Consider the following 17,216-nt stretch of genomic DNA (forward strand, 5'->3'; position numbering starts at 1 on the left):
CATAATTTAGCATGCAGTAAAAATGATGAAAAATGAAAAAAAAAAATTTATGTTTTGGTTAAAGAAAAAATTATCTCAATAATTTTAATAATAATAATAATGATTATTATTATGTTCAATATATTATTACATTTAATAACTTGATCAGTTATAAGCGTTTTGGATACAAAGAAATCAAGGCCGTTCATCAGGTATATCTTCCTTCACGAAGCTTGACGCGGATTACCTGTATTTATCTTCTCCGCAAGCGTGACTCCTCGTTCGCTCCGCCAACAGCAACTCGTGCCTTGGAGAGTTGCTCGCTCTCTCTCCCACTCGCTCGATCTCGATCTCAAATTCACAGAGACGCGATTCTCCTTCTCTTCTCTCTCTCCAGATCGAAGTTCTTTTTCCTTCGAAAGGTACGATTAATCTGACTACAGGGTGGGTCGATTTGATTGCTTTGTTGGAGAATAGTCGCGTTCTGTTATCTCAGTTAGCATTTCTTTGAAGAAAGACTCGAGTGGATGTTATGTTTGTGTCGATCTGATGATGTGCAATGGGTCCGGTGGGGATTATTGTTTGGTCTTGTGCTTTTCTTGGAGAAAGAGTGCGAGTCCTTTCAAGATTTGGAGTTGGTTTCTTGTGGTTTGCGTTCTTAGGGTTTTGGAGTCGAGGGTTTGAGGCTTGATGGACTGATTGATCTTACTGGGGTCTGATGGTGTGCAATGGGTTGGGTGGAGATTATAGGCGGTCATGTGCATTTCTTGGAAAAAGAGTGTGAGTCCTTTCAAGAATTGGAGCTGATTGCTTGTCGGGGTTTACATTCTTAGGGTTTTGGAGTCGAGGGTGTTTGAGGCTGATGTTCCGATCGATTTTACTGGGGATTGAGACGGATGAATTGGATGATGATTTTAGGGTAGAAAAGGACCATGAACGAACTCGATATGTTTTCTTTGCCGTTATTACCATTTGTGTAAGTCGATTGGCTTTGGATGATGAGGTTTATGTTGGGTGCATCATACCATGGTTATATGACAACAAAGTGATTTTTGGCTCTTTTTTCCTTTTCTTTTCTTGGTTGTGTGTAGTCGGATTTGTGATTCAGTGTAGAAGGATGCAGAATTTGAAGTTCGTCGGTGAGCCACTGTAATTTTGGTTTTAGCGCCATCCTTGAATTTTGTGATGGTTGTTGAACACAGGTATTCGATAGCCTGGGGTTCTTCCCAGATTATATATATATATATATATATATATATATATATATATATATATATATATATATATATATATATATATATATATATATATATATATATGCAATTTGATTTACTCTAAGGCATTTTCATCTTTTAAAAAAATTATTGAAGTTAATCATGTATCAGTTAACATGTGGTTACCTGCCAACCTCATGTTTATTCTTTATTATTTTTCCTTCAATTTGTTCCTGTTGTTTTTCTAATTTGTTCTTTCATGACATAGACACATTGTTACTGATAAAATTTTGTATACAGTTTCAGAATGCTTTGTTTCAAATGCACTCCATCAATTTTGTCAGGAGTGGCCATGACAACTTTTCCTCAGAAAACTTGCCATATAGTGGTGAGTTTACTGTAAAGTCTAGAACAAATAAGTTATTATGTATTGGCAGGTATCTTCTAATTGATTATTACAGATTATGTCTGTCCCAGAATTCCAACTATGTGTGTCAGTTTATCTATCTAGAACTTTCTTTCTATTAGTCAAGCAATACATAAATTTTTTTGTAATTACTTACTGAATAACTTGTCTTATGTTTAAAGGACCAGTTTCTCTTCAGTTATCTTTTCTAATGCTTCTAGAATTCTACTGTGGGTGATGTCTGTATATGGAATCACAGATGTGCTATTGTCTAGCCAATGTATGACAATACTTCGAAGGAAGTACCAGTAACCCTTTTTAATTATCGATCATAACATGTCTTGCATGTTCTTTATTTTCATTTCGGGCACTCTCTTGAGCTTATGATGTGTAATACTCCATTCAATGATTAAAAAATGATGTTTATATAGGCATAACTATTCCCCCTATTTTGTGCTTCATTCCTCTATTGTTGTGTTGTGCTTTTACTAGTCTAATATCATGATACATAATTTATGTTGAAGACTGCGGGTTGTTGGAGAAAATCCTATGTTCAAGAAATAATTGCTCTTCGTTACATAGTATATCCAAGAGAAAATTTATGACTAAAAAACTGAGATGCTTTCCTTACATTAGGCAAGAAATGGGTCTAATTCTTGACTTGGGACTCCAATGAATCCTAATATCTAAGAGGACTAATTACATATTATCCCTTATAGTTAGACTCCTTAGCATCCTAGTCCCTAGACTTCAAAAGTTTACATTAGAATCTCTATAGTTATGAATGTGAAACATCTAGCTCCATTTTTCCTAACATTGTCAGTTTTACCTACGGAAATATAAAAACAAAGGCCATATTGCTAATTTTAATGTTCCTGTTAGTTAGTGGTGACAGACGATGCTGATCGTGGTGGACGGCAGCATTGTTGTGGATGAAGAGAGCGGCGACGAGACGTGAGGGCCGCTCAACAACTATGTCGATGCTGACGCAGATGCTGAGCAGCGAAAAGATCACTTGGGTGGCTATTGTGGATGAGGAGAGTGATGACAAGAGACGAGGGCAGCTCTACATCTGCGTCGACGTTGACACAATTGTCAAGCTGGTCTTTCGTCACTCTACATCTGCGTTGGCATCGACGCAGATGCAAAGCGACCCTCTCCTCTCGCAGATGCAAAGTAGCTCTCACCTTTAGCTGTCGCTCTCCTCATCCGTAATAACCACCTGAGTGGCCCTTTCACCGCTTTGCATCTACGTCGGCGCTGATGCAGATGTCGAGTGGCCCTCACCTCTCGTTGTTGCTCTTCTTATCCACAACAGCCACTCGAGCGGCCCTTTCGTCGCTCTGCATCTACGTTATCATCCATGCAATTGCTAAGTAGTGAAAGGGTCATCGATGCAGATGTCGAATGACCTTCACCTCTTGTCATCGCTCTCCTCATCCACAACAGTCACCTGTGGCCTCAGCGGCGTCACCATCTGTCACCACCAACTGGAACATTAAAAATACATTTTTACCTTTTGTTTTCGTGTTTTTGAAGGTAAAACCGACGACATTAGGATAAATGGAGCTAGATGTTTCACTTATTAACTATAGGAATTCCAATGTAAATTTTTTAAGTTTAGGGATCGGGATGTTAAAGAGGTTTAATTACAAGAGATAATTTGTAATTAGCCCTATCTAAGACACTACTTTGTTTGGGTTTATTGATGTTGAAAGTTTTGTATTCATCCTCTAATGGAAATTCACATAGTTTATAGTATGCTGAAATGCTTTATTAACCTTGCAATGAAACTACAATTTCCTTTATTTTGCCTTTGAATTCTGATCATCATACTAGTTGCTTTTGTTACTTTCAAAAATCATATAATTTATAACTTTCTGAATCTTAGTTATTTTCATCATAGTTCGAGGTATCACTTTATTCCAATTGCAATTGCTTGATCTATTTTGTGTATCAACCCAACACAATCAAATTTTGTCTGATTTCTCAGCCATGTAGTAAAAAATCATTTAGAATTGGTAAAAATCAACTGAAGTTGAATGGAAGTTGCAAAATTTGTTCAATTGTAGCAGATTTAATTGTCTCAAAAAAAGAAAAGAGGGCAGGAGTGGAAGTAGATTTATATTTGCCATAGGTGGTAGCCATAAGAGGGGAGATATTGAAGAAGAGAGAGAAAGTAAGAAAAACATAGGGACATATGACTATGATTGTAAAATAGAGAAACACTGCTACTATTGCATTTGTTATTTGCTGCTATTGTATTTGTCATTTGCCAGAAGTCAGTGTGATATTTGTCATTGGTCATTGCACAAGATAGAGGGGAATGCTATAGGGAAAGATGCAGATAGGGATAGCCTTTTAACTTCTTTATGAAATAAGAATGACAACAAACAAGGGGATGCCATGACATTTGGGAATAATTTCAAATCCTTGGTGACATCTTCAAAAAATAAATTATTTTTATCTGAATTACTTACCTAGCACCTCATAATGGGGGCTGTCACCTATCTTCAGAGCTGTAGTTGGACAAATTTTGGTTTATCTTTTTGACATGATTATTTAATGATATATTTAATTTTATTTTTTTAAAAAATATATTCTATATTTATTTTTTTTAAATATATTATATATTTATTTTTTTAATGAATGTTACTATATTTTGTATTTTGTTTCCATATGTCTTTTAAGAGTTTGATATTTAATAGAATGCATAGCTAGACTAGAAACACACACACATATATATACTTTTATGTATTTTTATTTTTTGGTTGACCCCGATCCTGCTGATCTGATTGACTAATTTCACTAATCTCGATCATATTGATCTAGCTGATCCTGGGCTTGTGATTGATTTTTGTTGAAATTATATTGGGGGTGTAAGATTTTCCTTCCGTAACTAGAACTGTTGATTCCGTGGTTTCTTTCATCGAACCCCAGAAATTAATCCCAAGTACTACAAACAGATTTTTCTGGATGGCAACCTCAAAAGCTCAATCATCAGCAAGGTTTATCCAATCACCCTCGAGCTGCAGTATATTTGATTGGTTATCAGCTTACTAAGGCATCTAGTTAACATGAAAGCTTTCTTTGTTGCACCAGAGGAATTGGCTACCCCATGATTTTCATAAGAGATAATTATAGTAAATATGATTTGAAGCTCAGGTATTAGAGAACTAGATTGTCCGTGTAACATTTACAGCTACACTACTATTTATATCTGGCATCACAGGATATCTAAACCTCCAGCAGAACCTGCAACAATCACCATCCAGTATACCATCTCCGATTGGCAAGTAAATATTTTACAAGCATTTTTCTAACTCTCGGGCATATCCCTTAGAACCTCATTTTATCTCTATGTATGTTACACCTATTGTAAATATTAGTAATCCTCTCAATGCTTCACTTAGGACGGATGATGTATGCTCATAAATGGTTATACTAGATAACCTGCTCACATATTCAAAATTGTGACAGTTCCAGAGTTTATGACTTGTAGATAGACACATTTTTATTTGCTATTAATTTTAATGTCTAACAATTCTGTTATCACCCAGTTTTAGAATTTTATTCTGTCATGATACAGCGGTGTGTTGCCTTGGTAGCAAATTCACGAAAGATTTTTGATAATGCATAAGCATGCTGATGTGTACATAAAATTACAAATCTTTAACTTGTCTTGCAATGTTACCACTGTGCCAGGTTTGTGAAGCAAGAGGCCCTAGACCCAGATTTCCTCGTGTATGGAAAACTAGAAAGAGAATTGGGACTATTTCCAAGTCACAGAAGCTTGTTGAATGTGTAAGATTATTTTTTCCCTTTCGTAGCAGCACTATAGCAATCATGGATGTGTGTTGAATTGTCTTGCACTTTAGCAATTATTTTTTCCCTTGCAATCTTTGACACGTCTTGCATAAACGCATGTATGTTTTGAATTGTGTTTACCAAGTCATCTCTTATGCTTATGGGCCCCCTTCTCTAGTAACTCTGGTTCTCACTTTGATAACCACATATATGCTTATGTTTTGAGTTGCTTTTCTGGATAAAAAAGATAATATTGTTTTTTTATTGTGTGTAGATAAAAGGATTATCAAACGTGAAGGAAGAAGTTTATGGAGCACTTGATTCGTTCGTTGCCTGGGAGTTGGAGTTTCCACTGATAGTGGTGAAGAAGACATTAAAGACATTCGAGATTGAAAGGGAATGGAAAAGAATAATTCAGGTACTGCAAAGTATTATTTTTAGTGGAGTTTCAATTTCTTTGTTTTGTGAAATCATGACTTTTATGCTATAATAGGTGGTCAAATGGATGTTCAGCAAGGGTCAAGGAAAGACCATGGGAACCTACTACACGTTGTTAAATGCTTTAGCTGAGGATGGACGACTTGAGGAGGCAGAGGAACTTTGGATGAAAATATTTTCAGAGAATTTGGAAAATTTGCCTCGTGTGTTCTTCATGAAGATGATGTCAATATACTACGACCAAGGCATGTATGAAAAGATGTTCGAGGTAAATGCAAGTCCCTTTGCTCTATGTCCTGTGTCCTCTTTGTGCTTATGTTGGCCATTTCTCTTAGCTTACCTGCACAGCATATGCTATTCCTGATACATTTTTTTGACAAGAGAGTGTTTGTTGATAAGAAACATGCTATTCATGTTTCTTTATCCAACATGCTGATTTGGTCACTTTATGTAGGTTTTTGCTGACATGGAGGAACTGGGAATTAGGCCAGATATGTCAATCGTCAACAAGCTAGGTGATGTCTTTCAGAAATTAGGTATGTTGGACAAGTATGATAAATTGAAGAGCAAATATCCTCCGCCCACATGGGAGTATCGGTACATCAAGGGGAAACGTGTTAGGATTCATGCAAACCAAATACAGGGATCAAATGTAGAAATCTCATGACAACACATACAGAGTGCAAAGTTCTGATATATTCAGCATGGCTTGGAATATTTGGAAGATTATCTGTGCATGGCTGGCAAGCGGAAAAATGGGTCTACTACGTTTGCCCGTTTGATGACTTGATGTCATTCACAGCAGGGCAAAAGGATAAATGGTGTCATTAGTATATCAGTATTTTTGTTTTGTCCAAAAGGTGTCAAAATTATGGATGACACTAATTGACTGGCTTCCTTTTGTGCTTGGACGCCTTAGGGGTGTCAGTTTCAATGAGTTGCGAGGCACAATTCATGAGAAGTTATTTGCCTCATTTTTTATTTCTTGTAACATACTCGAGATTCTCTTGATTTGATCAATTGCTCATGTTTCCTGGCGTTGTGACAGCTATTTATTGGATACGAGCTGCAACCTGGCCAAATCCATGGTAGAAGTCCCTCGTTACCTGAAGTGGAAAAAAAAAAAAAAAAGCCTGCAAACAATCTCCATTTTCTGTACATTGGACAGAAGGCTGTCTGCAGCCGGCGAACAATCTCCACACTGCTTGCAAACCTAGAGAGGCCTGTATGACTTTCATCAATCGAACATGTTACATGCTAGTTTAGACTATGAGCACACATGACTAAATCAATAAATTATTGAAGAGTGAACAATCTAATCCATCAGATAGATGGCACAATGTTTTGGTCTGACAAAATAATACATTATTCAGGCACTATTTCAGCAAACAAACAATGAAGTCAGAATATATTCGATTGGAAAACAGTATCAGTCTGTATTTCACTCGAATATCAATCTTAAACCAGTGCCAAGACACATTTACATGAGAGCCAAAGCACATGTGGCCTAGTATGATATGACAGCTTGCAAGCCATATGCCATGCCTCACACAACATGTCATAAGTATTGCATTCAATACCACCCTTGGTTCCGCAAGACCAATATCTTCCCCTCCCTAGATGGATCTAGGTTCCACTCTATAATAGGATGTCTCCAGTGTTATGTGCAGGAATCATAGTACCAAGCTTTCTGTTGGTTCAGGTCTACTCTGATCCATATTTAATTTGATTATGAGCTAGGTCATTTCACCAGATCAAAAACTTAATCCTTATCTATTTCAAAATATGTCGGAACAAAACCAATTCATTCAGTCTTTTTAAGTCCTAACATCACTAACTTATAAGATCCTGCAAATTCATGATTTTGAGTAGTTTTGGTCCGGCATTATTTTATTATCCACGTCCTTGATTCCATTATCATGAAATATACATCAATGATTAAACTATAGGTCCAAACGTCTCTTTTTTTCTATTGGAAGCATAATCCTATGAACACCCAGGATAAGCTTCCTTGGTGCAAGGTGTTTGCTAATAGAATTATCTTGCTTCACAAGAGTTGATTTGAAACAAATTCTTCCACAAGTTTTCTGGTTCTACAGAATACCAAATTTCTCAGTAACCTATTTTCATTTTTACCAATATTTTTTTCTTGCTGAAAATGACTGGTTTTAGAATTTTCAAACCCTGCTTTAATAAATATGACAACCAAATACTGTCATAGTCATATCATGACTTCATCTCAAATTGAACTTTATTTGACAACTATTGGTAGAACTCATCCTAACCATCCGAAATCCTAACTCATACTATTATTGATGAGAAGAGCGATGATAAGAAATAAGGACTAACATAGATGTAGAGTGACATCGCTCAACAAATACGTTAACGCCTACGCAAATGCTTTCGTCATTGCTCTTATCATCCACAATAATCACTTGTGACCCATAGCGATGGTGTCATCTACCACCATTAATATCTTCTATTATTATCAACTAAAATATTAAAATTATCTTTTTATATATTTTTTTCATGTTTTCGATAAAATCGATGATGTTAGGGTAAATGAATATAGATATTTCACTTTTGTAACTATAAAAATTTTAATATAATATTTTTAAATCTAAAAATTATAATACTAATGACACCTAACTAAATAAAAAAATTTATAATTAATCCTTACTCACCATCTACGGATCCAACCACTTCTTACTCGTCGTCTTGTCTTAAAAAGTCTTGCCCACCAAGTCCAAATATATGACAGATTACCTGTTCTATTCTCACCCGTGACATTGGAAAAATCTAAAGCTACAGAAGAACGAGGTCACTATGTACCCATTTCTTTAATCGAACTACTTGTCCAAAAGACAGTACCAAAAGTTCAAACAACCGCATCATTGACGCAACTGATTTGACATTTGGGACTCCCTAACCAAAAACAGGTAGGAGAGGAAACATAACACACGTACGTCGGAAAAACGGAACAGATGTGGAGTAAGAGTCTAGATGGAGAAATCCACACCTTCTGAAGGCTCTCCGAATTCAATGTCGGTGAACGTAAATAAAAAAAATCCACAATATAAGAAAAAAGAGAAGAAAAAATTGATCGATTCGTTAAAAACCAAAGAAAATCAAAGAACTAAGTGTTTTAAGAGTTACGTCGTGTGTTTTGCTGTGATAGAAGCTGGGCTCATGACGGCAGACGAGGAGATCGATGGCTTTCATGTTCTTGATTTCATGGTTGACGAAGTAATGAAAAGAATCGATGGGTTGCTTCACCAGCCCTCGCACCTGCACCCAAGAACCATCCACCACGAGACCTTTTCAAGCATCTCCCAACGGAAAGACCAAAGATCGAACCAAGATCAAGATCGAGGGAAGGTTTTGCACCCTCGAGACGGAAGATCGAACCAATATCAAGATCGAGGGAAAGTTGTGTACCCCCAAGAAGGCGGCGCGGAGCTGGATCTTGTCGATGGCTGATTTGACGGGCGCCGCGAGGGATTTGGTGGTCACAACCGAGCTGCGAAAGGAGAAAGATGGATCCTAAGATCGAACTAGGGCAATCAACGTTCTTCTTTCTTGTTTCTTGAAAGAGATCGAATTAGTGGAAGCTCCATTTGAGGCGATGGAATTGCCCTCTCGTCGGACGATCTCCGTCGCGCTGTCTCGATCGCTCAACGAAGAGATGCATCGTCGCCCGAGGGAAATAACCGACAGGGGGCCGGCGCGTGCTACTTATAGAGCGAGAAGGATCGCGTCAAGAATTGTGCGCGTAGGATCAGATGAGGAACGTGGCTGATGGACGGTTCTCGAAAGCGTGCAAAGGACTGCGGCCTCAAGCGTGCGAAGGGCGGTCCGTTCGAAAATTCGACTCCAAAACCACACTGCGTAGTCCCCTAAGCTTTACGATTCGTGCGAGGCTGATGCCCGACCGGTCGAGCAGCATGGGTAGAACCGAACCGAACCGAACCGAACCGAAGCGAACCGAACCAGTCGAGGTTGGATCCCAAACCCATGGAATTAAGGCCTGGTCCAATAGAAAACTTCACTGCTTACCAATTGAAATGGAAAATAGAGGCAATATTTCACGATTTTAGTGGAATACTCTCAAAAACCTCACTGAAGGAACACAAGGATTCTAGGGAAATCCTTGTATCAAACAATACTCTAAGGATTTAAGTTCTAATGGTGGAAAAGATATCATATCATCGAGGCAATGACGCAGAGTTTTCTGTGGCCAAACACTGCCAATCCATGCAGAGTATCTGATAACTCATGAACCAATTTTCTGCAATTATTATCAATTGCTAAATGAGAGATACATGTAATCCTTCAAACTGGAGAAAATACATTCAAAGGATCATGCTAGCAATCATTCGAATTATCTTCAATGATAAATCAGTGATATCTGAAAGACTTCACTATAACTTACAAGAGGAACTCAGACCAAGAAACACCATGCACAACCCACCAATTTGCAAAATCACTGACAAACTCTGTTGTTATGATGCATCAATTTTAGCCAAGAATTATTCACCTAAAAATAAGATATATATATAAAGGCCAAAAATGCCTCACAGTTGCGAAATTAAGAATTTATTCGGCATTTGCAAATATGCATATGCTAATACTGTGATCACCAGCATATGCATGTATCTAAGAGCTGGCACCATAAACCCTAATCCTCTCCTCAATCCTGACATTGCAGCAAGGGCAACTACCCTTGCCCTTCTTCTCATGGTCCTCATTGCAACATGCACATACAACCTGATGAGAACATGGTAAGAAGACGACTGAAACTTCATCCTTCTTGCAGATCATGCATGCCCTGCAGCGGTTGAGTTTGTTAGATGAGTCTTGTGGTTTACTGAACCCAGTGGGTGCTTTCACATTGGCCTCTTTAGGTGCCTTAACATCTGCATTTGTTGTCCTCAAAGAATTTGCCGGTGGAGTGATCACCACAGTTGATCCTGCAGTTGCCTTGAGACGAGCAAGCTCTTCCTCAAGCCTCTGAATATCGTCCTTGTGGCGTTGATAATCTATTTCTATTTTTCGTCGCAGTGCTTCATGTCTTCTGCTGGCGTTGACCTTAGCAGCTTCCTTGGCTTGACGTTCTTCCTCAGCCAGCACAATGGCTTGTTCTTTGGCCTTTATTTCTTGCTTCCATTTCATCTGCATGTTAGAAAGTACTTGATATGTGAAATTTCAGCCAAGTGGGGTATCAAATGATAAGCACATCATGTCAAACTACTGGCATATCAGCTAAGCTAAAAATCAAATGCATTTAACTCAAAACTACAACTGAACGAAAAGAACTGTAAAAAAATACCCATTAATCAGCCATGACCTTGGAGAATGGTATCTCTTGGTTTCAAAATTATTGCAGATGCAAAGGGGTTCATTTCAACCACCAAAATGTATTCTGTCAGTTGCTGCATGCTACGTACGGGTAGAAAGGTACTCATGATTACCATATTTAAGCTAGGGATGCAGAAGATGATAGGGTATTATAACAGAAGCAATTTAGTCCAAAGCATGGTTCTGTGAAGTTTGACGCTGGAGATTTAGTACTTTTTAAGTATATCATATGTTCTTTTTCAATGTTGGATGTGTTAAATCAACTGTAGAGGTTTGCCCTCATGCAGAGGATCTTTTGAAAAATGAAAATGTACACCACATTCAGATCTGGAATAGAACTCTCAGCTGTTCCAAAAACACAAAAAAAGAAAAAGATTAAAGGAATTAGAGTGGATGCAGTGAGTGTGCTCTCTACCTATGATGTCAGTTGTCCAAGACTTAGCATGTCGTCATTGTTGATGAGCTTACTTTGGGTAAATGGGACTGTGGAATGTGGACAAGAACAAATGTACAGTAAATAATAGAAAAATGAATAATCAATCTTGGAACCCGTGTCCAAACATGGGCAGGAAAACAAAAGTTGGACTGACAGATGCAGATGACTCGATAGGACTTGCAATTGCTAACCTCATTGATATGTACCATTAGGATGAGAAAATTTTCACATTCCTTGTGAAAGCCCACTTACCTTCTTCTGCGTAGAAATTGTTGGAATCATATTAATCTGACAAACCCAACCTGGACTTTTGTTGACATCTGCTAAGTACATTGGTATAGAGCTGGAGTGGTTCTTGACGGATGGGGTATTGAAGCAGAAATAGCTATGGGGTACTTGAATATGGAGGAATTAAAAGTAAGATACCTGAGAGATGCACATATGCTCAAAGACACTTTGGCATTTGATTAATGACCATTCTCGTATTAAATGTATGGTTGAAGAAGTATGTGAAATCCAAAGAGAAATCCAATTTGTTGCAGGCACTGAATATTGCAACCTTGGGATGACTCTAATGCGGATGATATATAAATACAGAAAGGAAAAGAAAGGAGGGTGGCGAGGGTTGCAGGACCTTACTTTTATCCTCTTCCTACTATTTTGTGCTCCTATTCACCTTCTAAGTTGAAACTCTGATGGGATGGAGTTTAATTCCAATCAAATGGAGGGTGAGTATTGATTCTTACTTGAGGTCATACGAGAAATTCACTCAAAAGGATAGCAAATAAGAACTTGAGATTAATTGTGATTGAATTTTTATATAATTTCTAAAGAGAATAAGAAGCACTATTCATGCTCCTCTTTCCCCTCCATATATTCTTTTCATACCACGGCAGACATAGAACATCACAACAATGGTACAACGGTAAAAAAATGGTAATGTGACTATCACATCAACTACCAAAAATACAGTAGTAGAAACCTCTCCTATGTGGCTACAAGGCAGCAGAAAATTCAGGCAAAATCATACCTGTATAAATTGGTTATACATCAACTACCATGAAATCATGAACTATGCTGCCAACCCTAAATTTATATTCTAATGAAGGAGGAGAAACATATTAAAATAAGGAAAAAAATGATAATCAGATAGCAAACTGTAAGATGAAAAGGATTAGTTCACAACAGCAACCTGGAGATGAGATTTTTCATATGATTAATATAATGACTGGATAATACATCCTATACACCAAAGAATGTGTCGTGGCCTTTAAGTGATAATTTCATACCTTATGCCTTGGTGTTTTTCTAGTTAATTTCTCATAACAATGATATCTGTTTTTAAGTTTCTGCAGCTGTGCTATTTTCTCTCTCACGGTCTTAGTGCCTCAATTTAATCCAAGAAACCTTCAATCTTTTCATTATGGATTGATTACACTTAGTGCCTTTTGGTAAGGAAAATAACTCATGATTCAAGCCTCTTGTTTCAAGGCAGCAGCCAGATCATTGGCACTGCAAAAGACAAACTCCAAGTGCCACAACACCCTCCAGGGCCTCAACCTATGTATAACATGGTGAATGCTCAAGCACATCACAAAAAATCCTCTCATCAACTTAACTTCTGTTTCAATAGAGCATTCTAATATGTTGTGATCCTAATAAAAAAAATGGATTTGGCCTCCATCTTCAACATGTAAGAAGCCAATACCTAATTCATGAAACAGCAATAAGATACTATTGAATGGCATATAATCAGAAGATACTCGACGCAGTCTATGAGATGCAAGAAACGGATAGTTTTCCGGACTACCTCATATTCCTTTGTTGCAGCCCGGACTTCATCCAACTGTTGCTGCATCTGCACGATCTTCTTCTTCTCCGAAGAAATTTCCCCCAGCATCTTCTCCCTCTGCTTCTCCCAAGCTACCAGTTTTTTAAGGCATTTCTTCTCCCTCCTTGACACTTCGGTGCATGTCCTTTCAGACTCTGATGCGCTCAGCTTGGAAGCCTCTATTTCAGCTCTTATCTCTGCGTTCTCTGTTTCTAGCTGCCGGACCACAGCATTTGCTCGGTCCACCTGCCCACTCACCTTCTTTAGTGCATTCTCCATCTCAGACAATCGTTTCATAGTTGTGTCCTCCAATGCCTGCTTCCCATTCTTCAGACGCTGGTTTTCCTCCCTTTCCATCCTCAGCACCTTCAGCTCCGTTAGGTCATTGCTCAGCTTGCGAGCAGCCTGCAATGCTTTCTGCTGAGCCCACTCTTGGCGCTCCTTCACCTGAGCCTCGAGGTCCCGAATTTGGCGAATGACATCCAAGATCATCTCTTTTTTTGGATCCTCCACGCCGTTGTCCTCTAGGCTCATGCCTTCCAAAGCCTTGAGCACAGAATTCACGACACCAGTGTCCAGGGAGCCATTCTCCACTCTATCGCGAGCAGAAGCAATATACTCCTTCAGTTGTTCATCCTCTGAAGCCAAATCAGAGGCCGCTGGACGTGCAGGTGGCTTTATGAAAGGGCGAAAACCTGAAGCAGTAGGAAATGTGGAGGCAGGACGCCTCGGGGCGGGTTTCATAGAAGGCTGGATTGGATCAGCAGCATTACCATTGCTGACGGAAGCGGCAGCCGTGACGGTGGCCGCATGAAACTTGCAAAGATTAACAGCAGGAGTAAACTCGCCGATAGCACCGCCAGCAGTGGTGGGGACAGCGACAGGGGCCAAGGGAGGGGCGGTGGAGGGGTAGGCGGCGGCAGACGGTACCGGGATCTCTATGGTGCTAGCGCGGCCGACGTGCAGGTCGCTCATCAATAGGCACCACATGGCATCACCACGAGTGAGATTGGGGCGCACCTGAAGGAGGAGGCAGACCATCTCGGCGAGGGAATACTCCTGGAGGTGGCGGAGATCGGCGAACCCGTTCCCGGGCACGGCTGCGACGGCAGAGGGATCCTGGTGGGCCGCCCGCGGCGGCGGCGGAGGGGGAGCGGTGAGATGGGCCACGGCATTCTGGACGATGTTTGAGACAACATCCGACGACCCGTAGCAGCGGCCATTGCAGAGGACAGCGCGGAGCGCGGCCTCCTCGTCGTAGCCCATCGACACGACCCGCGCGATGGCCTCTCTGTAGAAGAAGTCGAGGTTCTTGAGGAGGAGTTCCTCCAGTTGCTCCTCCGTGCAGCAGCCCCATCCGCCGTCGTCATCGTAGCCGCCCGGGATAGGGTTAGGGTTGGGGCTGGCGGAGCAATGGTGGGGATCCGGATCAGCCGAGGGAGCAGCAGGGTGAGCGGGGAAGGAAGGGGCGGGCGCGGAGGCAGCGGACTCCGGCGCGTGCTTGGGGGCGCGGCGAGCCTTCCGGCCGCCACGCACCGATTTATCCCTAGCGTTGCTGCCCATCAGAGACGGCGGGGCGCGATCGGTGTTGGGATCGGGGAGCGATTGCGTTCTGCTGCTTTGGGGGATGATCGTAGGAGACATTGATTAAGGTCTGGCGAGAGCGAGTCGGGAGTCGAGATGAGGGCGGCTCGGCGCGGGAGGGGAGGAAAGCCGAAGCCGTCCCGCGGAGGGCTTCCGGTTAGGTTGGAGGGCCGTCGGATCATAACAAGGAAAGGATTGACGGTGGATGATGAACGTACAAAGGTCAACCATCTGGATTTTGACAAGTGGTCGGATGATGGACGATGGATGATGTTTGAAATGAGATAATCTCGCGATATATCTGATTCGATTAAGATTCTCAAATTAAATCCATTTATTAGCATTGTTAATTGTGATTCTATATAACCCAATATTTGACCTAAAATATCGGAAGCGTATTCCAAATTTGGATCTACTAACTTATTAGATCTGGATATTGATATGTTAAATATTTTGTACCCAAGTTAATTACCATATTTAAATTTAATATAATATGTGCTGATCATTCCAACATATTCTCTCTTCAGCCCGCTAAAAACCTTCATGGGCTTTCTGTCTTTGAGGTCTATTATGGGCCTTAAGCTCATAATAAAGCCCATTAGTCTTTTTGTACGTTCTGCTACGTTTCAAGTGATTAAGCTCTATGTTGATGCAAAATAATAGTCCAAAGAGTCAATAATAAATTATAAATTGTAGAAAAAAATATAATCGATGCAAGATTTATATGGTCCATTATTTCTTATTTATATCCACTATGTGAAAACCAAGTGCAAGATTTTATTATATACTTTGTTGAGATAAACTGCTTGCAAATCTAATACAAAGAAACCTTAAGAGAACTAAAACTGATACTTGACAGGTTATTATGGTGAGTGTACAATAATAAAATTATTTTTTATGATATGAGTGATTATAATTTGAGTAATAGAAATAACTATTTTGAAGCTTCGATCATTTGGAACTTTGGAGGATGAGAGGAAATTTCAAAATCAAAATAATACGGAAAGATTAATAAAATAAAAATTATACAAGAAAGTCGACATAAGATTTAACATGGTTAGATAGATCTTATCTATATCCATGAAGAATCAAATTCTTGTGAGATGAATTATAAAACTTTGAGTTATCTCGATTAAAGAACCCTTTCACATTAATTCTGAAAATTTTATTTTATTTTCTTATCCTTTTTAATACCATCTTTAAACACCTAGAGAAAAATCCAGAACACCAAAAGTGTCTTGTCTCTCTCATCAAAATCGAGACTCAATGTATATTTATAAAAATAAATGTTAATGTGCTAAGGATTTTTAATTTAATTATGATTCTATCAACTAATTTAAATATAATTAATTCCTAAAAATATTTACCAACCTTAACAATTTTTATTTTGGTGAGTTTTTTTTTTTTTACTTTATGCCTCCTCTGAAAATTGAATCATTGGATTAAAGAATTCATGATAACTAATGTATCCTATATAACTGGAATCGAATTAGTGACGCCATGTGATTCCAAACGAAGACCTTTATCTCATTGTCTTATGACCACCAGGATTTTTTTTTCTCACATCTATCTGTATCCTAGAAATCATGAATATTATCCTTTATTTTCTGCACTATAAACAAAGCTCACTATTGTATGTACCTATCATCTACTGCACATATGACATATTTCCAACCATTTGAAGTTTTTACTATATTCTCTTTCAAATGGTATACAACCTTTGATGCGATCTTCCTTTCATTATGATTATGCAACCTAGAGTAACTTTTAAAAATTTATCTCCAACCTTGTAAACTTAATCTTAGGAATCTAAAAATCTCAAAGAAATTAGATTCTTTATATCTTTAAAATATAAGTCACATCTACCAAAGTATACATCACTTGATCATCATTTTTTATCTTTCATTTACTAACACCTATGATCTCCGCTTTAAAGTCATTGTCTATACTCAACTTATTAGTCATCTTGTCATTTAGTGAATCAATACAATCTTTTTTGAAAGAAAACATGAGTAACACAAATAGAATATAAAAATCGACTCTTTTGGAAAGATGCATCGTAACCTTTAAATATTGTGAGGACATCTCTATCACCATCCATCACAAAGAGCTTTCGCTGGTCTCTTCTTCCTATTTCTTTTTCGTTGAATAATTTTACGTTAT

General features: G+C 38.8%; 2 protein-coding genes and 1 long non-coding RNA gene across 4 annotated transcripts; 1 reads left to right on the plus strand and 2 right to left on the minus strand.

The window, feature by feature from the left end:
* The first annotated feature begins 262 nt into the window (after positions 1-262).
* Positions 263-6,871, plus strand: LOC103990623 (pentatricopeptide repeat-containing protein At4g21190). The gene is made up of 6 exons (XM_009409834.3): positions 263-401; positions 1,494-1,581; positions 5,305-5,403; positions 5,681-5,824; positions 5,900-6,112; positions 6,299-6,871. The coding sequence occupies exons 2-6, from the start codon at positions 1,501-1,503 to the stop codon at positions 6,509-6,511; spliced, it is 750 nt and encodes a 249-aa protein (XP_009408109.2). The 5' UTR covers positions 263-401; positions 1,494-1,500; the 3' UTR covers positions 6,512-6,871.
* Positions 6,872-6,938: 67 nt separating this feature from the next.
* On the minus strand, positions 6,939-9,536 carry LOC135642219 (uncharacterized). Of its 2 annotated transcripts, XR_010497902.1 has the most exons (3): positions 9,283-9,536; positions 9,001-9,132; positions 6,939-7,057 (listed from the first exon to the last, which is right to left on the minus strand). It is a non-coding gene; the product is annotated as an uncharacterized LOC135642219 (long non-coding RNA). The 2 variants fall into 2 exon arrangements; XR_010497901.1 differs by lacking the exon at positions 6,939-7,057 and having other exon boundaries at positions 8,849-9,132.
* An 837-nt stretch (positions 9,537-10,373) lies between these two features.
* LOC135642147 (MND1-interacting protein 1-like) lies at positions 10,374-15,203 on the minus strand. The gene is made up of 2 exons (XM_065158041.1): positions 13,449-15,203; positions 10,374-11,016 (listed from the first exon to the last, which is right to left on the minus strand). The coding sequence occupies exons 1-2, from the start codon at positions 15,111-15,113 to the stop codon at positions 10,501-10,503; spliced, it is 2,181 nt and encodes a 726-aa protein (XP_065014113.1). The 5' UTR covers positions 15,114-15,203; the 3' UTR covers positions 10,374-10,500.
* Positions 15,204-17,216: the final 2,013 nt, after the last annotated feature.

Source organism: Musa acuminata, chromosome BXJ3-7 (genome assembly GCF_036884655.1).
Source record: "Musa acuminata AAA Group cultivar baxijiao chromosome BXJ3-7, Cavendish_Baxijiao_AAA, whole genome shotgun sequence".
Lineage (NCBI taxonomy): Eukaryota > Viridiplantae > Streptophyta > Magnoliopsida > Zingiberales > Musaceae > Musa > Musa acuminata.

Coding starts and splice junctions, on each gene's coding strand:
- LOC103990623 (XM_009409834.3), top strand. CDS start 1,501: ATGCTTTGTTTCAAATGCACTCCATCAATTTTGTCAGGAGTGGCCATG. Junction 1,582..5,304: donor AGAAAACTTGCCATATAGTG/GTGAGTTTACTG, acceptor CCACTGTGCCAG/GTTTGTGAAGCAAGAGGCCC. Junction 6,113..6,298: donor TGTATGAAAAGATGTTCGAG/GTAAATGCAAGT, acceptor CACTTTATGTAG/GTTTTTGCTGACATGGAGGA.
- LOC135642147 (XM_065158041.1), bottom strand. CDS start 15,113: ATGTCTCCTACGATCATCCCCCAAAGCAGCAGAACGCAATCGCTCCCC. Junction 11,017..13,448: donor CTGCAACAAAGGAATATGAG/GTAGTCCGGAAA, acceptor TCTAACATGCAG/ATGAAATGGAAGCAAGAAAT.